Source organism: Dicentrarchus labrax, unplaced genomic scaffold (genome assembly GCF_905237075.1).
Source record: "Dicentrarchus labrax unplaced genomic scaffold, dlabrax2021, whole genome shotgun sequence".
NCBI lineage: Eukaryota > Metazoa > Chordata > Actinopteri > Moronidae > Dicentrarchus > Dicentrarchus labrax.
In genome coordinates this window covers 6,465,909-6,487,327 of record NW_026136724.1, presented here as the reverse complement: position 1 = coordinate 6,487,327, position 21,419 = coordinate 6,465,909, and the positions used below count along the sequence as shown (strand labels likewise).

The 21,419-nt window shown below is 39.8% G+C and overlaps 1 protein-coding gene across 3 annotated transcripts in view; it reads right to left on the bottom strand.

The window, feature by feature from the left end:
• Positions 1 to 1,978: 1,978 nt before the first annotated feature.
• Positions 1,979 to 21,419, bottom strand: part of ano2b (anoctamin 2b) — a 66,902-nt gene continuing 47,461 nt past the window's right edge. For all 3 annotated transcript variants that reach the window (XM_051392489.1, XM_051392490.1, XM_051392491.1), the window contains 5 exons: positions 21,154 to 21,306; positions 19,813 to 19,865; positions 18,247 to 18,425; positions 6,952 to 7,057; positions 1,979 to 6,239 (listed from right to left, as the gene is read on the bottom strand). In XM_051392489.1, coding sequence (XP_051248449.1) covers positions 5,853 to 6,239; positions 6,952 to 7,057; positions 18,247 to 18,425; positions 19,813 to 19,865; positions 21,154 to 21,306 — 878 coding nt within the window. In that variant the 3' untranslated portion in view covers positions 1,979 to 5,852. The remainder of the gene's footprint in view (positions 6,240 to 6,951; positions 7,058 to 18,246; positions 18,426 to 19,812; positions 19,866 to 21,153; positions 21,307 to 21,419) is intronic.

Below are 21,419 nucleotides of genomic sequence, written 5' to 3'. Positions count from 1 at the left end.
CACACGCTCAGATCAGACTGATGAATATAGAATATTAAAGTTGTGGACTAAGTTGTGGGATATTACATCATCATCAGAGCACGGCAGCTTTTTCTTGGAGAGCAGTTAACTGAACTGAGGGCTGTTCTCAATCTGCATTCAGCTCAAAAGGTCCAGCCAAAGGCGGCTTTGTGGTTCCAATTTGAGCCTAACACATTTCAACAAAAGCTGTTGTAGGACTAGTGAGATGGACGGAGCCGTTAGCTCAATCCCAGTTAAATGTCAGGAATGTGGACCCCATAATGTTACATTCAGGATGCTGATTGGCAGGAATGTATCCACTGCCACACACAGCGGAACAGCTCGTGTTGATCATGATCTTAATGCTACCATCATGTAAGCAGCTGGTGATTGGACACAGTTATTGCAGATTCCATATGTTGTATTCTTGCAGTGTTTTATTAAATGAAACAGTCTACCTAACCTAAAGACATACCAGAACTGCTGCCAGTTCAACTTGCTAATAGAGTGTAAAGGGTGACAAAGGATGTGGATGGCTTATAATGGATTCTAACAACATTCTGGATTTCAGACTTTAAAATTCAGCTAGATTATCTAGTGCACATACCAGAAGACAGGAGATACAAAAGGGACAAGTTTAAAGTTGCAAGAGGTTGCTATTCATAAGCAGTACGTGTGTGTGTGTTTGTGTGTGTGTGTGTGTGTGCGTGTGTGTGTGTGTGTGTGTGTGTGTGTGTGTGCGTGCTAATTGCAGCTAATTTTTCTACGATGAGGTTTTGCTCCCTTATGTTTTGGTTGCATGCCAATTTGGCCTCACACTACAAAAAGGAAAACTAACTGATGTTCCATTACAGACACACACACACACATCAAAGCAGAGAGCCACAAACACTAGTGCACATTAGAAGTAGGAGACAATTGCAATTGTGTGAAATTTAGTTAGCAAGAGAGAGAAGTTCAGTTAGCTAGAAGTGATGGATAAATGGATGTCATAGTTAAAAGTTACGGATAAAAAGTTGAAACAGATTTTTTAAAAGTGATGTTAACAACCTAACCATTGACAGTTCCATTGTATAAAACAATACTGTTAACAATTAGGCTATACAGTTTTATATAATTAGTATTAAATTAACATTCATGTTAAAATTAATTCAAATGAGCAAATTTGGAATATGATAGGTGGCTTTGATGAAGGGCTACTTTAGTTGATCAGGGCTGCGCGCGGGTGCATCTGATAAACAATTTTGAAAACCACTGATGTGGATGACACCATAAAAGCCGCTTTAGCATTAGATGCCAGTTACCCAGGTCACAGACCCTCTTTCCTTTCCTATCTGCTGTTTTTTTGCGTAAAAACTGATGTATGGTTCCTTTCTTGCTCTTTTTTCTTAGTATAAAATGTGAAAACATGGATCTGTGCATAATATATCATTTGTTGGGCATTATCTGTACTGAAAGTCATACAAACACTTCCTGTTAAAACAAAGATTCAAAATTCATTAATGAATCAGTTGCATAAAGGCAAATGTTTACATACCTGTTCAAAATGATGTGTTGACTTAAAGACTCCACCGTTGCACAACTCATATCATAATTTCATTTCCATTGTTCTACAAACATTTCTAGTCCCACAACAAACAAGTGACAGCTGCAAAGTTTAACTCTACAGACAGGAAATTATGTCAGTGTTGCATTCATGGAAAATAGGAAACTTCCAAGACCTTGTTAGTGCATGCATTGTTGAGATAATTGAAACTCTTCTGGTACGTTAAAAGGAAAACACACACGGTGCCCGGTTAGCTCAGTCAGTAGAGCTGGCGACCCATGTAGGGAGTTGCTACAGTGGCCGGGTTCGAATCTGACCTGCAGCCCCTTGCTGCGTGCCCCCACCCATCCTCAGCTGTCACTATCAATAAAGGCAATAAAAGGCCAAAAAAATAACTTTAAAAAAAAGGAAAAAACACACACCTCCATGGTATACAATGTGACATACACTCATTTACTTTAAGAGATATGGGATTTTTACAGTACATCATATTACAAAAAAAGCATGTCCAATGTGTTACATATTGCTTTTTCTATAGCTTCTACCTACTCTAAACCACTGCTATCTTATCAGTTGCCCTAAAACTATGAACACATCTGGGAGACACCTGAAGGGATTTTGTCCAGCACAATGAATATAAATCCATCAGGCTATAACTCCCAGTTCCCAGCTGTCTTCAATGACTGCATTGTGTATCATTGCGTAGCTGTTCAGTGATCACGGTGCATAAAAATGACAACCTTCAATTGTGATATCATCAGTGTACAAGGAGGGGAAAATGCAATTCCACAAACATAAAAAAAGAATTACTTCACAACCTAATCTAAGCTGCAAATGTCAGTGAGAGGTAGATGTTTAAAAACCGTATGAATTAACTTTGCTTACAGCTGTGAGATTGCTCATTATGTCTTGATTCATAACTTCATGGGAAAAAGGGTACCGTAACCCACTTGAAGCCTAATCCTAACCAGATTTGAAAAGACTTGGTATATCACAATATCACACATGTAGGAATGACTTTTGCAGAGTATCATCATAAACTAGTCACCAACTGGTTGAAAACTCTTTGAGTGATGTAGTGGTCAAAGGCTCAATCATAAGATGAGGCATTTAAAGCTGCCCTGAGCAGTTTGTGACCACTAGGTGGCAGAAATACTCTCAAACTCTCTCTTGTTTTCGGAAGGAGTTTCCTACTTAAACATTTGGCAGGCACAATGCATCAAGAGCATCCAAATGGAGTTGTGTTACTGCACACTTGAAAAATACAGTTCGATATTCACTCTTTTATTACTTTTCTGGTCTCCCCCAACTCGTGAGAAAAATATACGAGTTTTCATGGTTTATAAAGGGACTTTAAATGTGATTATAGTGTTTCCCAGCTTAAAGTATATTTTTACAAAAACCTGCTTTTGTTTTTCTTCTTAACCATTACAACCGGTAGGAAAGCTGAGATGGGAAAACGCAGGGTCAGCAACAGAAGATTTTGGCAGGATTCACCCTTCAACCAACTGGCATTTTTATGCACCTGATCTACTGGTTGCCAAGGAAATTCCAGGCAAGACAAGCTCAGACACAAATTTCATCTACCCTCAACCCATCTACAGCCAAAGTAGCCTACAAGAAGAAACAGGCACCAGAGATCATGACAAATATGATGGTAATTAACAAAAGCATTTCAATGTCTGTACATGAAGGATTATCTGAATATATTGCTGTCAAAATGGTTGAAATGCCACAATCTGGTAAGCGCAGGAATCTGCTTCAGGCTTGTATGTTTATTGTTTTCTAAAGACTTTTCTTTTGTCCAGGTAATCCCACTACCTGGTCAAAAAAGGCCAAAAAAATTCAAAAACAAAAAAACAGACCAATGAGATAAAAGCAAAGATATCACACAACATGTAAAATAATTTCATAATCCATCCAACAATCATGTATTTAAGAACTTCTACACCAGCTTACATAAGGTAAGGATGGACATTTCTCTTCTTGAATGACAAAAACTAGTATGACACCACTATCACAATTTCCATCTCCTGAAGTCCATGTGAATACATTTAAAGTTGACAATCTGTCACTGAGTCCTAACCTACCAGACAGATCTGATTGTATTGAAAATATAAGAGCAGTTATAAGGCCTCTGAAACAGTAGGCTACTGAAGGTTTACGGCATGTCGGCATGTTAACACCATAACAAGATCTTGATACGGTGTTTCAAGATGGTACCCATACATTCCAATCGAAGTTGCTCACCCAGTGTCTGCAGGACACATTGGCAGCAGGACTGACACTTCCGCACCATAATCAGGTGTCTTGACCCCTCCATGCTTAAGTTTAAACTGAAATTAAAATTAATTTAGGCTAAGAAATAAGCATAAACAATTATATCCTTTGTGTTTGCTTAGACTTTTTAAGAAATTTAAGTTTTATTAATTTTAGCTTTAGTTACATTTGTGTAGTGGGGGCATGGCTATTTGGTTCTGACTAACAATGTCATTACTGGTAACGTGAGCGGCCCAATATCTGGTGTAAAAATTGTTTTCGTAATATGATTTCAATTCCAACAGGTGGTGAGCTGATGTTGTTATTTTAGCATTCCATACGTTATTCCGAGATTCCGTATATTACTTGCTGTGAGATTTGACAAGTTGGTCATTTACCATAACTGACAGCTAGCTGGACCCCCTTCTTTCTTTTAATAAGCTAGGCTAATTAGCTTCCATTTCCCAGGTAAGAAGCTAGTCAGCTTAGCTTGCTGGTTTCCAGTGCTGAATGAAATTCAATTTCAACTGAACAGGGACAGATTTTTCAGTAACTAGTTCATCAACATGGTGAGAAAGCAGGTAAAAATGTTTTGCATCAATGTTTGTAGGCGACATGTTTCCTAGCCCCGAATGTCTGTTAAACGTTGCCAAAAGAACCGCCTGCCCAGAACCGTTCCCACTAACATTTATCCGTTTCTTGAAAAATGGAAATGCAGTGTCATTATAGCTTATGTTTCCTTACACAAAAAATGGAGAATTCAATCTTCAGTTTGACTGTAACATACAAAAGCTAATTCAATCAGTATGATAATAAGTTGTTAACAACTATACAGTGATAGTTAGACCGGATAGTATGTTAGCTAGCTAACAAGCTGAAATTATCTAAACCTAAAATCAATCAGATGTATCAGTCACAAACAGATGGCCCAGTTGTACAAAATAAAATCTCTTCACAGCCTGTGTTCCTGAAGATTTCCAACATGGCTGCCAATGGTTGCGTGACACCAGTAAGTTCATTACTTAAGTTTATTACTTACCTCCAAGTATGTCAGAGATTACAGTGTGGTATTTCATAATGAAGGAATGCTGATGAAGTATTTGTTCCCTAGACAATAAAAAACTGAGATCATTTCTAGCTCACTCCCATTCACAGTTTGCTAAAGAGTTGGCTTCCTCTTAGCATTTAGAGGTTATGTAAAAGCTGTAAAAGTCCCTATGGCTAACAGGAAAAAAATTAGCTTCACAGATCACCTATTTCTAAAAGTATACACTGGACTGGAATCTATGAGTGCCATACAACAGTGTGCCACATTGGCATGAGCATCCCTAATCCGAATACGCGGGGGCTGACGTATGAAAATGATTCAAAGTGATTCCTGAATTCTACAGAGCTGAAACAGTAAATGGTGTAAAAGAAAATGATTTGCTCTTCTTGGAGGCTCGCGTGTGCTTTCAGTACCATGTATTGAAAAATACAGAAAATGTGGAATGTTGGAGCTGCTACAAATTCTGTTAAAAACAAAAATACATAAAGAGCATAAGCACATAAAGCAGGAAAAGTCTGATAGTCCCCAGCCCTACTAATGAGCCAGTGTCCATTAATCCATCTGTGTTGAATCTGTCCATTTCTTAATAGTCTTTTCATTATCTTCAGTCTTTTCTGGGTTCTTGTAATATTCATTTGTTCAGCCTAATACAGTAATTATTGCTTGTCTACGCTATGAAGCAAGTGTGCCTCGCTAAATAATGTATTTTTACCAAAAAGTAAAAATTATATTACTTTATCAGGTGAACAGTCGGTGCAAGGAGGAACAACACACAGACACCCATTCAGCCAGTGTGGACATTCCACACTGAGACCAATGAACTCAAATTTCTTCAAACATGTGCTGCGTTTTTTTTTTTAAATTACAGCACTACTGTGTCACACACGCCAGGACACTAAAGACACAGTGAGAGACATTCACAGACTGAATCACCCGAGCAACATGTTCTCCAGTCCTGAGGCCCAGCTGAAGCACCCCTACAGATGTGTGTGTTACATGTCACACCGCCGTGTGTCTGGAATTCTCGTTTTCATTTCTGGGCGACGAGGGAATGTTTCTGGTGAATTGGCTGAAGCTGGCCGCCCTACACCTCGCCCTGGGCCCTTCTCCTCCCCTGTCTCCGGCCAAGCCCTGCTTTGGTCCTGAGGGTAGAGTACTGTAGCGGCCCGGGATGGGGAGGCCCTGACCCGGGTGGAGCACGTGGCCGCCCGGTTGGAGGGTGGTGTCCTTGGAGAAGAGGCTCTGGATGAGCTGGAATTTTTCCTTCTCTTCCCGTAAGAAGACATCCACCAGGAGCTTCTTCTCCCGTTTGAGCTGCTCCATGATGGTTTTGGGAGTGTCGGGGATCACCCAGGCGACCACGAGGCTCAGGAACATCACCAGATTCTGGAGGCGGGAAAGAAGAGGAGAGAGGGAAATGAACTACAACAACAAACTTCCCATTGTGTTTAGAACACCGGCATACACCTGTCCCTTTCACCTCATCATCTCTCCCAACACGCCCTCCCCACAACCCTCCTGTGCTCCCCCCGGGGAGACACGCATCACAGTTTGAAAACTCCCAATCTAAAAACTTGAGAGACATTGTTAAGGAATGTCCTGAATTCTGAAGGACATTTGGTAGACATATGTTAGTGAGGCGTGCAGGCGGAGAGACGGAAAGAGCTGTTTATCAAATGAGCTGGTCGCTAACTGACTGAGGCATCTGGTAAAATTCCTGATCATGATGAGTGTACAGCGTGATCCACCAAATTAGTACAGACTGGACCACACATATGCACAAACATTTACTTTATCCGTCTTTTTATTGTAGTAATCCATTAAAGTCAACTGAAGAACACCTAAAAAATGATCACATGAGAAACCTATCAATGCGAAGCAGCGTGTGTGCTCTTAACTGTTCTGCAGAGTAACTTATGTATGTGGAAAAAATGTGTTTGCAACCGTTGGAGACGTCTAATTCGACTAATTCCAAAATGTTGCGTCTCTCTCTCTCTCTGTCTGTGGTTTTGTTTTTAAATGGTCTTTTAACTGTCTGGACCTCAGAAACATGAGCTGATTGAAATTAGCTTGTAAAGCAAACACAATGAGCTCATACCTGGAACACTATGACGAAAGCCAGTCTTGCAGCCAGGACACACCAGTACTGTTTGGAGAACATGTACGCATCCGGAGACCACGGGGGTTCCCTGTAGTCCTTATACCTAGAACAAAGCACACATGAATCCAGCGTGGTTGCTAAAAATGGAAGTCAAATTTCAAATGTGGTTGGTTAAAATCAAAGGGTAGTTGAGCACGAGCAGTAACGAGAGGACCACCTATAGAAACAAAACTCAATCAATCAATAATCCAAGGAAGGCCCCTCCCACTCTGTTTGACTGTGATTGCTGGGAGATTCAGCGAAGAGTCTGAGAATCCGTCTCAGACAAACCTTCCTCCTCCGCTATTGTTCATTCATCCATCCTTGGACCCAAGCTGATTTATGTTGACCTGGCTGAGACCTAGCCTCATTAAAACACACTATTCCTCCACTCAGCTTGGGACCTGACTCAAAGTGCAATAAACTTTATTGGGATTCCTTTCTTTTGTTTTCTTTGTAGTAAACGGCCTTTATTGTGCTGGCAAAACAAACAGGAGAAAAACTCGAACCACATGTTGAACGAACGGAAGACGGCTTGAAATGAGGACACTGAATCAAAGAGAGAGGGAGACGAGAGAGGAGAAGGCGAAAGTAAGAAAAAGGGAAGGAAGAGAGGCAGAAAACATGGAGATAAAGAGGGAGACAGTATAAGGAACGTATGAGAGAAAGACAGAGAAGATGTTTTGTGCATAGCGGGCTTGTCACCGCACAAGAATTTATTTGACTGGGCAGGTTGAAGATGTGTTCTCATCCGGTACACACACACACACACACACACACACACACACACACACACACACACACACACACACACACACAGACAGACAGCATGAAACAGCTGTATATCTGTTTTGGTCACCAGAGTAATCTGAAGTCCAATTTCAGTTCAAGGCTTCTATGAGTGGAGGATCGTAAATAAAAACATCCTCACACCAGGTTGTTTCGTTTATTAAATTCGCTCATTGTACAGATTCAGCCACGTTTTGGTTATGCTTTGTTGTCTCATTAAAAAAAAAATTACATTGCTCCGGCATCGCTGAAACTACATTTCCCCTAATTTGTCGCTGGCAGGCTGCTGTCACGTACAAAGCCAGCTGGGTCGTGACTGATTCAGATCTGGTGCAAGTGTTGCATTAGCAGACTGTGAGAGGCCATAAGGTGAAAACATGGTGTAGTAATGTAACCTGTGGCAGTCGGACAATTTAGGCGCCATAGCTGCTGTTGCTGCGGCTGGCTGCAGAGCAACAAGGAAAGATCAGGCGATCAGAGAATAATGCAAAATGATGTCAAGTTGGCTGGCCCGTCAACATAACCACAAAATCTGTCACTTGAAGGAGGAAAATGTTGATGCTTTGTTATTTTCTTTCACTGTCCACTCTCTAAAGAAGCCAAAAAACTGAATAAAAACAAGATTCATTAGAAAAGAGAATCTAGTGGAGCAGCATCTGCTTTCAATAAGTTATTGTGTACATTTGTGTTCAGTAAGTCCTGGTACAAAGCCAAGTTGATGGACAAGTTTGACCTAGCTGTTTCCTGTTGGGTGCAATCACTCCTAAATAACATAAGCAGGGTGAAACCCTCTTTATACTCGACTGCAGGGATTATTTAGAATGTAACTATTTAAGTGCAGTCATTCATTATATATGTTAAAGAATGCAGCAGGATTTGTTCAAAATCAACAGCCGGCTGAGTTGACATTGGGGCTTGTTCTGAGTCAGGTTAGAAACCTGCTACACATAATCAAACAATATAGTTTTCTGACTATAATCATATTCAGTCTCTACTAAAGGCTGCAACACATTCTTCTGAACATGAATCTGAGGTACATAACTCCGTCAGTAATCCTGGACGTTGGGTGACTGCCAACTATGTCTACTATCAAACTGTGATTCTAATACAGGTAAAAGTAATCAAATGATTTGTTTGCATTTACTGATTGATTGAGCTTTTTTTCTCAACAATGGCCTGATGCCAACCATTGACAGTATATAATAGTGGCCAGAGCGTCCAGGTCTGAAAAGTGAATCCAATGTGGAAGAGGCGACTCTACTGTCTCCAAAAAAAGTCTGACTGTATTCAACGTAATGGCAAAATGACCCTGCTTCTCACTCGATTTATTAGCTCATTAAACAGTTTCCTAATAAGTTTATGGTCTCAGTCGCTACTTTTATGTCTTCCTCCATACAGCATGATGTTCGTTTAGTCAATTACAGTCCAATTTATCTACCTTGTGATTGACAGGTCATTCTCAGTGAGTCTGTCTAGCTCAACAAACCAAACTCAGCTCAAACTGTCAGACTAGGCACTGCTGATCAGATACATCAAGATTATTTTACTGCGTTGCGTATTTCTCGCCTAAAGTGTACTTTAAATGTAGTACAAAAGGTTTGTGACCAGGCCAGCTACACGCTTTCATCCAAAATTTCATCCACTTCTGACTCCAAGAAAAACAGGATGGCTACAGTCATATTGCCGAACTCGAGGATTCAAAACAGCGCTGCAATGGGAAACACTTTCGATTAACACCGCACAGCTTTTTTTGTTTGTTTTCTTTATTTGAAAATGAAGCTGTTTTTTAAAATAAAGGCCCTCAACTGTACACACTTTAAACTGTGAGGGGCCAGAGTGCAGGCCAGAAAGTGAAATTTCAGTAGCAGGTTACAAATCTGACCATCTACCAAACCTCTACAGATAATGTATGTCATAGCCATTAAATACGTTCTCATGTACTAATGCCTTTAAGTGTAGTGAAGGACAGCTTTATGTTACAGTAGCCTACCTTTGGGCGCAATTTTCACAACAGCTATTTTAAAAGAGTCATCCATTCCCTGTGGGAGGCGTGCAGAATGTACAACATATAGCATTCCTTTCAAGGCAAGAGCTGGGAGACAGTCTCACTGTAAATCTTGAGAACATCTTTAGGCAGAAAAATGCATCCTTCCAAAGCACTGAAAGCACGGAGGAGATAAATGAGATTGAGATTTATAGACAAAGATCTGCATTGTGAGGAGCTATAGCTATAGATAGAACTCTTCCAGCCAGCATTATGTCAAATTAATGCATTAAGTACATTAAGATAAACAGCAGACAGAGTTAAAATAATAAGGAAACCTATTCATCACTTATCTAGCCGCATGTTCCAACAAAAAGAAAATTAAGAGAATCAGGTTCAAGGGTCACACAAGGGCGAATGTTGTTTTATGGGGGCTTATGTGCCGCACTATTTGTTGGCTGGGAGCAGGGACTTCCTGAAGTTTTGTTGTCACCCTGAGGTTGCCAGGCAATCAAAGATTTCAGGAAGTCCCTGCTCCCAGCTAACAAGAAGTCCAGCACATGACCCCCCATAAAACTGAGATAGGTTTACATGTTTTTTTTTTTTAACGGATTTAATACATTTTAAATAATTTGTTAATTAGCGAGATTTTGTTTACACTATATTTATTGTTTTTTGGCATTGAAAGAACATACTGTACAGTGATACATACAATAACATTTATAAACAGCCCAACCGCCTCCTACTCTCACCATCCAATAGGAAAAAAAGAAGTGAAAGAGAAGAAAATCTATCCATCTATTTCATTCATTTTGGCCTCATTTCTTTCCAGGAATTGGAAAGATTCCTGGAATTGTCCCATATTTCTTGAATCTGTTTGTTTCCCCTGTGGCCACATAGGTAAATTTCTCCAAAGCAAGGTAGGAACCCATTTTCCATAACCACACTGCAGGTGTAGGGCCATCCATACTTTTCCACCTCAACGCAATCACTCTCCTAGCCTGAAGCACATATTAATCAGGGGCGCTGCCATGCGGCCTGGTTCATGGTAATCAGGATACATACCTAAACTTAGTGAGATTTAGCAGCACTGATAGGCACATTTTATTACTTTCGGACAGAGCCCGGCTAGTTTCCCCCTGTTTCCAGTCTTTATGCTAAGCTAAGTTAGCTGGCTGCAGGCTATAGCTTTATATTCATTGAACCAATATGAGAGTGGTATCAAATCTTCTCATCTAACTCAGTAAGAGAGCAAACAAGCATACTTCCCAAACTGATCAAATGTTTGTTTTGTTTTCCAAGCATTTAATGTAACTTTCTCACATCAGAATCCGTTTGGCCAGACCTCTCATGCCTTCCCACTCAATTCAAATCAGCTAATAAACATAATCTATCACTATCAGTGTCCAATGGCCTTTTTCATCCAAACTATAAGATCAGGCTATAAATGAATACTTTCTGCTTGTAAAGTACACTCTGTCCTGATGATTTTCACATCATGACTAATAGCTATGCTCCGCCTCCTGTCAGTCACGACCCTGTCACGCAATACACTCTTGCACTGAGGACAGTTTGACATCCAAGCAGGGACATGCACAGCTCACTGTCACACTGTCACGACTTATTGGGACACTTGAACAGAACAGCGCCATCATTAATGACATCCACACACACTCTTTCTCATGAAAACATCCATCTGAAGCCAAAATAGATGACTTAGCCTGATTGAGCTGTCTCACTAAGAACTTAACTAGCAGTATAGAAATACTAGAGAGTGAGGGCGAGATGTGTGTGCACGTGCGTTGAGTGTGTGTCTGTGTGTGTGTTAGTGGGGTCTTATGGTGTCTGATTCCTTCTCCTTATACAGTCATGAGTGAGGAATGCTGCCTGTGAGAGTCAACTCTTCTCTCCCTCTCTGTTTCTTCTTTGATCTATTCATCTTTCTCTCACTCGCTCACTGATATTTTACACAATTTTGTTGTGGATTAACTTCCAATGTGAACTAAAGTGTAAAACAAGACCTCCCGCCCTGCCATGCTCCAGTCAATTGAACTTAATTTGCCTGGGTGGAATTAAGTTTATAATATCATTATCAAAGAACATTTTTCCCTCTCTTTCTCTCTTCCTGTGTGTGTGTGTGTGTGTGTGTGTGTGTGTGTGTGTGTGTGTGTGTGTGTGTGTGTGTGTGTGTGTGTGTGTGTGTGCGTGTGTGTGTTTTCTAGACGCTCCATGTTTGGTTATAACGGTGCAGCTCGGCAGCAATTGGAGCATCTAACTCAATATTCTTTCATAAGACTCTCTCAATGAGATTATGGTGAGTATGTGAGAGACTGGAGAACGTGTGTGCGTGTGTGTTCCTGAGAGTTCCTGCTGCCAATACAGCGCCTCTTGGGATCCAGGAATACATTTGCAGACAAACAAGGGTCAGACCATTCCCATCCTTAAAACACACACACAGACACTAACCCCTCATCACAGAACGTGGCTGGTGCCAGGTAACAGACACCAAGAGTGCCTGTCTGTTGTGTGCAAGAACATGTGGGCTCCATACTGCACGTCTACCTTTCAGTTTCAGACGTTCTGTGCCATTGTTTTCCCTTTCCTTCCTTATCTCTTTTTCCCCAGAATTCACAGCAGAGAATGTGGACAACCTGCTTGCTCTGATCCAAAACCACTTCCATCCCTCTGCAGTTTATTACTTCCCCTTGGCTGCGGTACAGACAGAGATGGAAGAGGAACAGGAGGAGAAAAAACACCAAGGTCCAAAATTCTCACCCAACACCTTCCAGATTTGTCTTTGACAGCTAAAAGATCACTAACCACACTGCTCCAGCTGTCATTTCGGAGTTTTAATTTGGGAAAAATAGTCAGGAGGTATCAGTACAGTACATTTAGATTTAGATTTCTGGTGCTCATGTGCAGCCAAACAAAAACACAGCTGTCTCACAGATGCTCGTGGTTTTCGACCTTGTCTGCTCAATTGCAGTGTTTGGGAATGACACGTTTCGATGGATGACCATGAAAAACCTCACAGTATTATTTATGTATAGTACACCACTGATGACACTATCACTACACTTTGTGCAGACACTCATGATCCCCTGAGGATGAATCTTACTTATCCCACTTTACTTTTAGTACCACCATGGGATTATCATTTTGAGTGGATTTTCTTGACAACCACTGATTACCTTTAAATTTGGCACAAATATCCATGGTGTCCTGACAATGTATCACTAGGACTTTGGTGTTCTTGACCTTTCTTCTAGTGCCACTATGAGGTCCATGTTTGTGGTTTTGAGTGAAACGTCTCAACAATTATTGGAAGGATTGCCATGAAATTTGGTACATAAATGTTTCCCACAAAATTCCCTTTTCTATTGCTACCAAAGGTCACAATTTTAATTTGTGCAATACTTTGATTCATGACCAAATATCTCTAACTAATGACATTCCCATCAGCCTCAAATATACATTGTGTTTTAGCTAATTGTCAAATATTAGCATACTAACTTGCAAAATTAAGATGGTGAACATGGTAAACATTATACAGGTGTGCTAAACATTTAGCTCAAGATGCCACTGTGCTTAAAGCCTAAAAGAGCTGCTAGACCAGGGATTTCACACCGCAGGCCCACAACATGATGTCAGAAATATATGACCTGGTTATTTTATTATTTTCTCTAGTTGTTTCATAATAATTTAAACTACCCCTCCATATACAATTCAAATAAAAACACAATTCTATTTTAAAAAAATTTATTTTGTCTGGTGTCAAATAATGGAAAAGGTCAAAAGTGCTCACAAATGCATGCAAACAAAGAGAGCAGGTTAGAAACTGCTGTTTAAGTAGATATTTTTTTATTTTCAGAATCTTGCACCTCCTGGTAGTACTTGAACATGGACCTCCTATGAGACCCCAAGTACCCCATGAGATTTTATTAAATCAAGGGCAGATTATACTTCTCATCTCTTTATTTTAGCATTCAAAATTAAATTAATTTGACAGAAAGGAAGCTAGCGGTGAAGGTCAAAACTAAAGGGACACATAAGTTACACAATACCCATGAGACATCTTCATAATTCATGTAGGACGACATGTTTACTGCTGTGTTGTTCCAATCTGTCACTGATATTTTTACATTTACATTGAACTCAACTTATTTCTGAGCTAAGTACACTGAATAAAGAACACATATTTTCTATCGATGTACTAAAAGGAAACATCGTATCAGAAATTACATAATAAAACTCCTTGGCCCTCACTTAACTTCCACAGACGACTTCCTGTCAGTTAAGGGAACAAGTGCTGTCTTGACATGAAGCAGGTAGAAGGCTATAAGTCAAAAGACTTTTCAAAATCTTGTCCAGGAAGAGATAATGATTTGCAACAACATTCTAATCACAAGAGTTTGTGGTTAACTCGTCCTGTCTCTTGTCTTTATTATCCTTAATCTATCTGTTGATGTTGTCTATGTGTTCTTTGTTTTCTGTATATGGCTGTAAAGTTTTCTGACTAAATATAATTGATTTAAAGCTAACTGACGTCAGTACATGTCGGGAATGAGGAGAAAAAGTGCATCCCTGTAGGGAAATTCCCTTTTCTCTTGCCCCCTCCACATGGAGGTCCGAGGTCAGCCAAATGACAAGAGAGGCTCGTAGAGATTTAATATTCAGCTTAACAGTAACTTGGCAGGAACTTGGACCTGATTCACCTTTGAAGCAAAAGATTTTATGAGAATATGTTTCTGGCCAATTAGAGTTTAATGTTGTATAACAACTTATGAGCAAAAAGATTATCACAAACCTGTTGTATACAAGTGATGTGTGGAAAATCTAAGTACCCTGTATAAGAACATTTCATAGAAATCCTTTAGTTGCTACTGCAACATCCAATTTTCCCAAAGAAATAGTTAACCTCTCTTTCTGGCTGATATAAACCAAGTGTAAACTGATTTATGGTGTATTTGCATTAGACCTTCCAAGAGTAAAAGCTCATTCTTCTCTGAAAATAGTCTGCAAAAAAGTTTTCCTAACATTGACAACTATTGGCAGAATTCAATACAACTTTAGCCTCATTTTTATTTAGCACTCATTTAGCTCTGGGAATACAGTAGAGAAAACATGACTGCAGAGATGTACAGTGATGCTCTGCCCACTGATGCAGAAACTGTCTTCAAGTTCCTCACATTGCTGTTTTTAAATGTAATTAAAGATTTAATACCGTAGTGGTTGGCCTCTATCACACCATCCATCTATTCATCCCTCCATCCTACAGTGCTTCTCCCCTTCCTTCCCTCTGTCTTATTTCTGCATATTTCCATGCTGCCCTATCCCCGACTCTGTCTTCTCTTCTCTTCAATGATATCTTTAATTTCTCCTTCCTCAGTTTGACTCCATTATCCATCCATTTATCCATTCTTGACATCTTTTCCTCTCTCCTGCAAGTCTCCATGACAACAGCTGTGCATGTATATGCAGCAGCCGGTAGCTCGTTCACTTGCTACATTTTTGTTTTAATATGTTTTTGTTTCAGCTTTATTGCTGAAAACATCAAATGATGTTTGATTGGGTTTGATTTTTAAAGGCAAAGACAAAATTGTTCAAATTGAGCGGATCCTCACATTCTGTTTTCAGCTTTATTGCTGAAATACATATTACCTATTCCTAAACTAACCCATAGCCATCAGAAAAGGAAGCGTGGGATTTAGATTAAAGAGCAGCAGACTTTGAGATGATACACCCACCCAGCCAGATCAGCTTGACCAGCCCAACACAGTGAGTGCTTTCACTCCTGGAAGAGAAGGAAGAGAGCTGGATTGGAGGCCCATGCTGGCCCACGTTGGACTTAATGCTGCTTCTGGCCGGTCCGGTCTGGATGGAATGGGACCCAGACAATGGAATATCAGAGACTGTGCCCACATCTTTACAGAGACCTGCTCCATCAACATTCTGGACCAAGCACTCGACAGGCGGACTACTTCCCGAGCCGGCAGAGTGTAGAACGAGAGGAGGCGGACTTGGTGCTCAGAATTTATTTTCTGTTATTCAATTAATTGAATCATATTTTACTATGTATGCACTGCAAACTTTAATTTCTTCATTCAACCTTGTGTTAATAAATAAATGTCCTTGATCCCTTGATTCATTGATATATTCATCCATACAACTACAGTCCCCAAATTAACTGGGTCTTAAAGAAAGAAAAAGAAAGGAATGAACTGTCTGAAGCATCAGACATACTTTGAATTACATGCTGTAGTTGAATCATTTGCCTTGAGCCTGGAGGCGTTAACCACAACATAAGTGGCTAACACACTGCCTCCAGTCTGTACACTATACGGCACTACACACACTGCAGACACACACACATGCCCTTCTTAGAACATCTTCCATGCCTATAAGCATTCAAGGCCTACAGTATCTGGTCGTGTCTGAGACGTGACGTACCACACTACATTGACACAAAGACTGTATTCTTGCCCTGTAATTCTTTACTGTCTTATGTAACAGCAGGTTGGCCTCTGTGGGCGCTGGCATCCATGACCTTTTCTTCTACAGCGCTTTATATTGATATTATGAAACAGATGCTTGCCACTGGTATGAAAGAAAATGCATAGAAGATACAATAGTGCACTGTCTTTAGGGGGCTAATACCACTGAGCTTCACTGGTGTTGTGACAATCTCTGTCACATTTGTTCTTGTTGTAGACACCTCATCTTAACATACAGCGAGCGAGCACTATAGCGGATGTATACTATGAGCGACGTTGCTGCAACAACCTTATGTTAACCTTGTTTTTATGTATTTGGAAACATAACCTTCTTGTAACTCCCAACACTCTGATTTCCTTCCAAACTATGTCCTTTTTGATTATACAGTGGACTGCTGCCATTGATTCCTGCTACGGACCAAGTACAGCCAATGTGGCGCAGCCCAACTCGCAGTACGTCACGGTTGCTGGTTGCAAAAAAACAACATGGCGACCGCCATATGCCAAACTCAAAGCTTCAAAAATCCACTATTCCACATCTTTGGAAACTCAAGCAATTGGCCATCGCTCATATAATGCATCAGTGCTACTGTGTATACATGTTTAATATAGAACACTATATGTTGCTTTATCCAGATGATATATCAAATGCTCCAACTACACTCACTTTAATTGAGTGTTTTGGACACAAAGCCAGCTATGCCTTTAACAGTGTGATGGCCCTATCTAAAGCCAGTTTTCAGTTGGTCTACTGTAGAAACATGGCAGTTACATAGTAGAAGAGGGGCCACTCCCTCTGTAGATAAAAATGGCTCATTCTAAGGTAACAAAAACACAATGATTCTTATTTTTTATCTTGATTTGGATTATACACTACAACAAAACACACGTAGGAATACTGTATTGCACTTCTGCTACTAGATACTCCTAAATGTTACACTTTGGACCTTTAATTCTGCAACCTAGGCTGATTTATTACTTACTCTGCTATAACAAAAACAGAATGTATTGCTCCTGGATCGCTTTATGGAACCAACCAGAAAGACTGCTTTAAATGCAAAAGCTTTCAGAGTTTGTGGTGACAGCAAACATAGAACAATGAAGGGCTGTGATAGGGGTGTATGGATCTGATCTCAATGATCGGTATTGGAGCATATCGAGGCATTTTTAAACTGATTGGTATCGGCTATATAGACCTTTATTGACCCCATCCGATCATTTGTTTTTTATGTCGCCTGTCACACAGCTGTTTTTACACACCAAGCTGTCAAGCAATGTGCAGCCATCATCAACTCTCTCTGCTGTCTGCCTCCTCAAGCGGTAGAGAGCCGACACAACCACGCTCAACACACCAGTGCAAGTGCAACAAAAGCACTGCAAACCAAAAGTTAGTAAGATCAATTAACATAATCTGTGCAAAAGTCCAATAAAAAATGGATAGTAAGATATGGTTTCTTGATAGGAATAAAGGTTTGAAAGAAATAAAATTGAGTTGGAGATGGACATGAACCACAGAAGCAGAAACAGAGACACCCTTCTGTCAAATTAAATGGTCACTAGCCTTGAAATAAGCATATAATTGGTAGTTATTCGTTGTTAATGCAGAGACTGAAGAGAAGGTCAAAGTTATAAGCTATGACAAGACAGAGTAATGCTGTTTTATCCACTTAGACAAAATCCAATTAGGCAAAACTGAATTCCTGTGATATAAAAATAGATGAATTGACATGACTGTTTTCCACTGGCAGTAAAAGGAAAAATATATCAGAAAACAAGAAAAGGCCAGGAGTGTATAAGTGCATAAATATGTTCATTGACCAGGTGAATTAAATAATATTGTTTTTTTAAGACTACTTGATTTGTCCTTTGTATTTAACAATGCCTGTCACAAAGGAAATATAAAGGCAAATATAACTGTATTACTTCCAACATCTTTAAGTTCATGCGTGTGTGTGTGTGTGTGTGTGTGTGTGTGTGTCTTTTTACCGGCAGACGATGATGTCTCCGTGCTCCGAGTTCTGCGGTGCCGTGCCAGGTTTAAAATTAGACACGTTGAAGTAGGATAGCGTGTGGTCAATGAAGCCATGCATGGTGCCCGTCTGGCTGAACATGTACTGGTAGACAAGCCGAGGGATGAAGTCTGATGTGAAGGAGATCACAAAGGCCTCCAGGGAGAAAGAGACAGACAGTGTGAGAACAGTTTTCTATCATGAGCATTGATCAGAAGAAAATACACAATGAGACAAACTGTTAAACTTTTCAGTGAAAGCAGTCAAACTATTTACTTTCATTTGTTTAAAAGCACTGTTCCCGTAAACTACATTTTAGAGATACCCGAGTAATGCATTTTGTAGTCTGTAGAATGGATAGATGCAAGAAACATGCACAAAAAGGGGAACTCTGCTTCCAGTTTTCCACAGCCTCGACGCTCCTGGGGAAGCTTAAGCATGTGTATGTGTGTCCAATGCCCCATAGCTCTAGAATAAATAAAAACTCCTGCTGCTTGTTTTTCTGAATCCTCCACAAATCTGTTTAGTATTAAAAGTAAACGGAATAGGATTTAGTTAGCTGGCCAGAACAAATCTCAAGCAGAACTTGCCTGATTCCGCAAGCGGACACACACACACACACACACACCACACACACACACACACACACACACACACACACCGTGACCTCCACAGATTGGCATTGTTAAGGTGTTTCAGACATGATTCTGGGATCTCCACATGACATCTTAGAGCAAATGGAGACCTTAGATCTCCATTCAATATTAACTGTTATCATTGTGATGGATAATTGTAAATATTTGCAAGGAACACACACGCACCCACCAGACCTGATGAAAGTCGTATTTCGTGTCGAAATGTTTCCAGAGTTTGAGGTCAGTGGCAAAGCACTGCTGTATCTTTGTTAACATTCGGCATCCGTTCCTGTCCATTATGAGGTTAATGGACTGAACTTGTTTAGATTAAAGCTGAATATTGGGACTTCAACATGATATAATATCTTTGAAATGTACCTCTTTGTTATTCTAAGTAATTCAAGTAAGTAAGTCAAATGTGAACTGAAAGCTTTTCATTTCATAAATTTCCATGTAATGACAAAAACATTTAACTGTTAGATTCGTCATTTACAGGATTTTTCAGGGACATTTTAACTAGTCAAGTAATACTAACTGACAATGTAATAACTCACAAGAATAGGAATAATGAATACATACAGTAACAAAAGTTATACTGAGTGGCATCATCAGAAATGACAATGCTCCTTCTAGAGCCACAGAATACATTATACAAGTGTTTCCACAGGCGGAGGACTCCTCAACTGTGCTGTAAAATAATCCAGTTGATTTCACCCCAAATCTGTCCTATATGTTTACACTAATGACTCAAAATTAAATTAGTGCTCACTTATTGAAATGTTAAAGTGTATTCTGTGGGACCTTAAATCAGCCACATTATGTAGGGGTCTTCATGCATTTATTGTGCATATATCTGCCTTCATCGCGAACTCAATGCAAATAATAAGAAGCGCTGCATTAATACTTACATTTATAATGACTGAAAATTTTCCCATTCCACTCAGTATGTTGTACCATATACCTATAGAAAGAAGAGCAAGAAAGAGAGCAGTTCAAGTGATAAGGGTTAGGAAACAAGAACAGACAGAAAGAGGAACATCTGTATTAAGCACAGTGCCAAAATTGGAACTGGGTTCTGATAGGTAGTGTTCAAAAATTCAATTTAGAACTCTTCATAAAGAACTCAGTATCATAAACTGCATGTTTTATCTGTATTTTTTATGGCTGCAATTGCTTGTTTTCATTATAAATTAATATGTTGATAATTTTCTCAATTCATTATTTTTGGTCCATAAAATGTCAGAAAATGCTGAAGAATGTTCAGGAAAGCAGTTCAGTGAGACTAAATGCTAACATAGATAGATACTTTATTTATCCCGAGGGAAATTCAAGTACATCAACAACAACATCAGCATGTTTATCATTTTTGTTTATTTTTCTACTTAGCACTAGACACGTGGTATTTCATTAGATTTGCAGGTGAGAAACCAAAGAAGAAAGAAGTATTGGACAGACTGAAATGCTGGCCTAATGATGGTACTAGATGAGACATCACAGTGATTGTTAAAAATTATTACAATTCATCCTGAGGGAGATATAAATGTCTGTTTTAAATTACATGGCAATCCATCAAACAGTTGCTGAGACATTTGACTTAAAAGACCAAATGTGAACCTCATGGTATCACCAGATCAGATACTAGAGGAAAGGTCAGAGGCTCACCAGAGTCATTAGGATTTATCCCCTGGGGACCATGGATGGATGTTGGATGGGCCAACAGAGTGACAGACCAACAGACATTGCTATTTTTGACATTTCCTAGATGAAAATGTATTTAAACCCAAAGGAACAGGTTATCCTTCAAATGACTTACGGTATGACCAAAAGTGCAAAGAGGTCAAGTTGAAATGAAACTGAGTTTCTGCTGAAAAGATAACACTGAAGTGATATGAGCTTTCAGCCGACAGCAACAACATGACTATACTGAAGTGTAGGGGTGGAGGGGTGTCAGTTTTTAAACTCAGCAGTGAAACCTGCCTCACTGCCTGAAGGCACCGCTAACCCTGAATTGAATCAGTCTTGTTTCAGTTTTGGTGTCCCATGGGGTATGAAATGCTGCCTCACAAGAGTTTCCACTCTGACATGAAGGAAATTATGGAGGAAATATTTAATATTTCAAGTGTTTTTGGCATATAAATGATGGTTTAAAGATGTATTACATCACCAATTTATATGATATGATATATGATATGATTCAAGTTATGCTCTGTGTGTCTGCATTTCCATTTTTCAGTGTCACATCAGCTTACCGATGTCTTTAGCACGTACGGCGACTGGCCTGCGTAGCTCTGTAACAAACTTCTTGGCATCCAGTCTGATCTCGATGACGTTGTTGAGCAGAGCAAAGAGAGGAGCAAGCGGGAATGAAGCCACGAACAGAGAGACGAAACCAAACTGGATGACTGGAGAAAAGAGATGAACAGTCATCAAACATGTTAGTGTTGTTGACCATCAGTTTTGTTTAACATTTCTTGTTAATTGGTCCAAATGAATAAGTACAATAGGTCTGTCATAA